At 34.8% G+C, this 6,104-nt stretch overlaps 1 protein-coding gene across 1 annotated transcript; it reads right to left on the minus strand.

Moving 5' to 3' along the window:
• Positions 1–302: 302 nt before the first annotated feature.
• Positions 303–1,186, minus strand: LOC135137183 (uncharacterized). Its single transcript, XM_064066767.1, has 3 exons — positions 726–1,186; positions 457–668; positions 303–392 (listed from the first exon to the last, which is right to left on the minus strand). The coding sequence occupies exons 1-3, from the start codon at positions 915–917 to the stop codon at positions 320–322; spliced, it is 477 nt and encodes a 158-aa protein (XP_063922837.1). The 5' UTR covers positions 918–1,186; the 3' UTR covers positions 303–319.
• Positions 1,187–6,104: the final 4,918 nt, after the last annotated feature.

Genomic DNA, 6,104 nt, shown 5'->3' on the forward strand with positions numbered 1-6,104 from the left:
GATTGCAGGCACAATGAAAAAACCTGCTTCGGGGGCTTCTTTAAATTTCCCTTGGAATCTGTAAGATAAGAAAAATAAAGAAGTTTATTCTATTTTAGAACCATAATCTTATTTATAAGCACCCAAATGCGGGCATAAATTGGCCTTTTTAGCACAAATCTGTCAAAAATTGCTAAGCAACGATTGATTATTCATTTAGGTACGTTATTTATTCAAACAAGCTTTGATATTCGACACTTTTATTGAAATTGAGGAAAATAATACATTATTCTTTACTACAAAAATTAAAAGTTCACTAACAAGACCGATCCTTCAGCTGTCACATTTTGATAACGTAAATCATGAAGTTCTTCGCGTCTACAGGCTCCATGTATTCCAAAAGCTGTAACAACCTAGAAACGAGATTTATTAATTAAGAAATATTAGAACTAACGAACAGGTTTTATCTTGACTAACAAATATGTAAGATCTGGTGCCTTTAACATAAACTCTTCAATTTCCTTTCGTTGAAGTACCCATGACTTTTTAGCTTCGTCACCCACGGAGTTACTCTTCATATATTCAGTAACCAGAAGAAATTTCGAGATATCGACGTTTTCTTTAATTTTTAACATTTTTTTGAGCTTAGAGTAGGTACACCACAGTGATGAAGGTTTGTAAACTTTTGACTATAGAAAACGAAGCACAATTTATTAAATACAATAATTTTAAATACTATCACTTACCATTTGAGACAAGTATGCCATCACGAATTTTTCATCGCAATTAGTAACATTTTTCGAGCACCGCCACTCGCAAAATTTGTCATACTCTCTCGTGTAAAATTCCTTTGATTTATGGGGAATCAGTTTTCTCTGGGCGACCTCAAATTCTTCAACAATTTCTTTTGAAACATTTTCTGCTTTTTGACTTTCCATTTTCAAAACAGAATTATTTAACAAATAAACAACGTAGAATCCATAGCAACATCAAGCTAGCCAGCTATGTATTAAAGTTTGCATCGGCACAATTCACACAATCTTGCCGGAAATACTCAATATTTCGTTAAAAATATTTTAGAAACTAAAATAGAATAAAACGTTGTATGTACCACGTGCATAATTGTCGATTGTGGCACTCGGGAAATTAAAAGCCCTCCTTCGTCGGGCTTTAAACATTCCCTCGTGCCACAATCTCCCTGATTATGCCCTTAATACATAAATAACTAATATTATTCTACAATCAATAAAAAATTATTTGGTATCCAATTTTTACAGCACAGTGAAAATGCCAATAGTTGTAATGATTTAGGATCTATTTTACTAGCAATTGAATCTAAAGAGAGTAACCAGTGTCAAATTATTAATACAGTTTTAAGCTGAACAACTTTTGCACATAAATCTGTGGAAGTAAATATGACAGACTACAGACATCTGGACATGGGGAAACAAAATTCTTTAAGTTATGTCTGTGGGTACTTAATGAAGAAATGCTTGATGAAATATACCCGTGAAACATGTAGTTATTTTGCCGTTGCACGTAATGTCATCATATATGATAAACTTCTCTCTCCCATCAACCCCTTTGATGATGATTCACCATTTGGTAAACCTAAAGCTGGCCATTTACGTTCCTACGCCGCAGTACGATTGTATTGGATGCAACTGTTGTAGAATTCTGTTAAAAAGCAGCAGTGCACACACACGTTACAACCTTGCAGTTAAAAATTTGCGATCGTGATGACAACATGTCCGACGAAATGACGAAAGTGTACTTTTATAGCTGCCCTCATGGCCTGAATAACATACACTGTCGAGTCGTGTCCACACATGATCAAATTTCCATCCAATACAACACGATTGTACTGCTGCAGACAGACTTGTTCACCAACCGTCCACATCCAACCGATTTGTTTGATCGCATACACAGACGTTCAAAAACACTTCAATTTCGTCGTATCCAACACAATTGTACTACGGTGTTAGAACGTGAGTGGCGGGCTTAAGATGCTACATGAAGCATTCACCTTTTATGTTGCAGCCCTAGAAAAACGATTTGCTTCACTATTTTCTACCAACTCAATTTTACCTTCATGTGGCCGATATATAAAAGCAGCCCTCGTATCTGTGTCCATTCTAGTCCGTTACGTACATTTCTTATGGGCTTTTCAAAAGCTGTCCTTACTGTGTAGTATTCTGTGGCTGTTTGCAATCGTTGAAAAATCTTTTAATGTGTAACCTATTGCAGTTTACTTTTCTATAAACTAGAGAGATATTACCAACAATCGTATTATCTGTTTCCCATGTAGGCGGTAATTTTCATTCATTTAACTTTCATTCATTTAGTTTTGTCGGTTGTGATTAATTTCTGCTAAAATTTTAGCAGTATTATTTCCTGATGAACTGATTAAGGTGACCAACTTTCCTAGAGACACAGGCGGGACGGGAGAACCCCCACTAAAACAAAAAAATCGAAGAGAGAAATGTGATGGTACTTTGCTTACCTAGGCTTATAAGGAATAATTATAAGAATTATAATTCGAATACTAGACAATCATTGAAATTTGCTGTATTGATTAGACGTAAGGAGGTCGAAACTACAGTCTACAGATTTTCATTGCGTTGTCTAAGTGTTTGTTAGTAAAAAATCAAAACCGGAAGAAAATTTCAAGACAGAATTAAAGAACACAAATCACTCTTCCTTAATAAAAAAGATCATTCAACATATGCTAAACACCTGCTCGAAAAAAATCACACATTTAATGAAAATTTTAGCATATTACACACAGAACGTAAAGGTCTAAAATTAAATTCGTTGGAATGCTTAGAGAATAGAGATTAATATATAGAACAATCTTAATACTTATACTAATTAACGACCAAACTGAGATGTACAGGGTGTTTGCGAAATGCACTGACAAAAAAATTGGAGGGGTTCCCGAGAGCAGAAGGAATGAAAAAAACTCCTGTTGTATTATCAAAAGTTGCAAAGTAAATTTATTCTTTTAATTCACGTTTTGTAAAAACATAGCAACCAAAAACTGACAACGAAAGGTGAAGTTTGAAAAATGTCAAGTAAAAAGTCTAAAGTATTTTTTCAGAAACAATCAATTGGAAACAATTTTAATTGGATGTTTAAACATTTTGGAGTAAAGAATTAATTTAAATGGTAGTAATTAGTGAACAGGGTCGCGGATCTTCTTTCCCGTTTTTGGCGTTCCGCTGTGTTTTTTTCAGTTCTTATAACAACGCGGTTCTGGACAGTGGTCCGCCGATCTTGGTTCCATTGGAATTCCGACGTGAATTTGCAGGCCGAACATTGCCTCATCAGTGATGACTCTGATGAGGCAATCTTCGGCCTGGAAATTCCTCCTGGTAGAGACGCTGCGCTTCATGAGCAGTTCCAAATGCACTTCTGTAAATCAAGACCATATCGGTCATTTTGGCATTAGAAAAAGCTGTCACGTGCTAAAAGTCAATAAATTTGACGAAATTGTTAGAGTTACTAAGCAATGAAGATTACGTTTTTTTTTTAATTTTTACAATGCACCTACAATGGTACATTTTTCTTAGTAACCTTATTATCTTTTTAATCACTATTAACTCAGTAGCGTACATGCTATTTTGACCAAATTTTCAATCAATTTTATTTCGAAAACTAAAACACTTTTATTAGAACATTTTTTTCTTAATGATATCTACTCATCCAGAGCAATTTTCAGTTTTTTTTGTCGGTGCATTTCGCAAACACCCTGTATAAATCTCATTTACTTAATCTTAAGTTGTAAATCTGTTCCGTCAAGTTCAGATATATAAATTAACATTATTAGCTTAGATACATAGTCATATTTCAGTCATAGCATTCACAGCAGTGCAGTCGGTGAATGAAGACCAGTGCCAGTGTGGTGAGTTCCATCCATGTTTAAATTCTTTTGCACGTTTTGTGGACTCGGTGCTATGCTGTGATTTGACCCAACAAGTGAGCTGTCGCCAGTGAGTTTTCAGTTTTTTTTAGATCTCGTTTCTCCTTTCTCTGCAGATTATTATCTGGAAGTCCTTCGGATAAAAATCCTCCGACAAGCTTTCAAGCATCCTGGTTCGTCAGGAACAACCAGACTCCTCGGCAGGCTAACATTCCAAAGTTAAGGCAACGGTGATCTGCCGTAGGCATTTCCCCTTCCACACAAAAGAAAAAGAAAAAAGAAAACAAGTTACACTTCTGGTAACCTGTGTATCGAAATATTTACGTATAGCAGTGTTCTATCAATATATTATTTTGAATTCGCAAAGTGTTTACTTTTCCTAATTTAGTAAAGATGAAGTTTAAACAAGTAAGAGCCTCAATATAGTCATTACCTTTTATATATAGGTAGTGTTACTGTTACGAAGGAAACCCATACGCCGCCCCGGTACGACGCCTATGGGTTCTAGCACGTACGGCGATGATGGGTGACTGATCGTCGGTGACGGCGGCCGGACGGCGTTCGCTAAAGAAAAACCTGAAAGCGGAAGTGTCGATTGCACCGTCTAGAAAAACCTCGAACCAGCGTTCGCGATCCATCCAGATGAATGTATGGCTTTAAATAGAGGCCACCCTCGGGAACGATGATTATTCAGTTACCGAGTCGAGTGGAATTGAGACAATTAGACCCAATTTACAAAAAGTGAAGTTAAAGTTAATTCGCGATTAACTTTTAATTGAGGTTCGTCGCTAGGCAACGTGCAGGTTTTAACCAATCACGGCCTCATATTCCACATTTTAATCCTCTGCTAAACTAATCGAGGATTAAATATTTAATTCGCTGTTCTATAAACCGGTCCTTAGTCGTGTAAATTCGAGTTACTAAGAAATAAATTGCTGAGTTTTACCCACACCGATTTTAAATACCCGTTCAACGTAACAATCTACTGTGGGGATTTCTGTGATATTGAACACTTGGATTTAATTTTTGGTCGATAAAAAAAAATAAATTTATAAACATAAAAAAATTAAAGTTGGGTGAAATAAAGAAATATATATACCATCACTATTTTACGACAGTTCGAACTTATGCTAAAATAACCACTTTTGAACAGTAATCTTGTTGATTATACATAGAATAAAATAGAAGTGTTTTATTTCACTCAAATTTATTTTTTTTGTTTATAAATTTTATTTTTTATCAACTGAAAATGAAGTAAATATCTAAGTGTTATATGCTATATATATTTATAAGCGTAGTTTACCAATCCCTCAAAACCCGTTCACAAAATGTCCTGAAGTGTAAAAAAAAAAATAGGTTTGCGTAGCGACGCCGACGCCATATATACGTCATATTTGCAACGTACTAAATTATTAAGTTAGGTTATTAAGAAATTTGTAATTAAATCAAAATAAAATACGTTTGAGAACTTGCACTTTTTAACTTTGTAGTGTGTCTTTATATTTTGACGGAATTTCAAACAAGAAAATTGCGTAGTATTCATTGTACACCATCTCTCTATTCAGCAAAAAACAATGGACTGTTCCGTACAAAGCGGGACGATAACGAAAATTCGGGACAAATCGGGATAGAATTTTGAGTGGAACCACAAGCAAGAAACCTAAACCTGCGCTGCTTAAATCGGGACGGTTGATCACCTTAGATTTGCTATAGGTCCGTAGTTAAACACTTTATGGTACGAATTCCGAATTATGCGGTAGGAATGACATAAGCTGGAAAGTTATTGATAAAATAGCATAGAGTTAGATGTGATAAGTAAAAATCTGCAGAAAATGCTGATAAATTTAAATGACGACTGGATTATTTTATGCGCACAGTCAATGGAGGTAACTGAATGCTATTTAGCTTTGAAGTTATATTCAGTTGAATCATCCAACATAAAAAAAGTAGTCATTTGTCGGATGGACCCTATTACAATACTTCTTTAGTTTTCGTAAAAATACTTCTATCAAATTCAATGAAACACTTTATTTTAGTCCAAGAAAATTTAAGCAACATTTTGCACTAATTTATCTCCCACATTAGTATCCTTTTTTTTACGATTAGAACATTTTTTGTATGCATGTAGGTTTACCTTGTTTTAATAGCACTTGGTTGATAATTGTGTGTGTGCTTAGTGATTTACTTGAAAGTAGGCGAAATG

Source organism: Zophobas morio, unplaced genomic scaffold, assembly GCF_036711695.1.
Source record: "Zophobas morio isolate AGI-343-1 ecotype UQ-CSIRO unplaced genomic scaffold, CSIRO_AGI_Zmor_V1 ptg000029l, whole genome shotgun sequence".
Classification (NCBI taxonomy): Eukaryota; Metazoa; Arthropoda; class Insecta; order Coleoptera; family Tenebrionidae; genus Zophobas; species Zophobas morio.

Excerpts from the sequence above, each read along its gene's own strand:
- LOC135137183 (XM_064066767.1), bottom strand. The coding sequence starts at position 917 with ATGGAAAGTCAAAAAGCAGAAAATGTTTCAAAAGAAATTGTTGAAGAA. Across the intron at positions 669-725 it reads TGGCATACTTGTCTCAAATG|TCAAAAGTTTACAAACCTTC; the intron begins GTAAGTGATAGT and ends CGTTTTCTATAG. Across the intron at positions 393-456 it reads GCACCAGATCTTACATATTT|GTTGTTACAGCTTTTGGAAT; the intron begins GTTAGTCAAGAT and ends TCTCGTTTCTAG.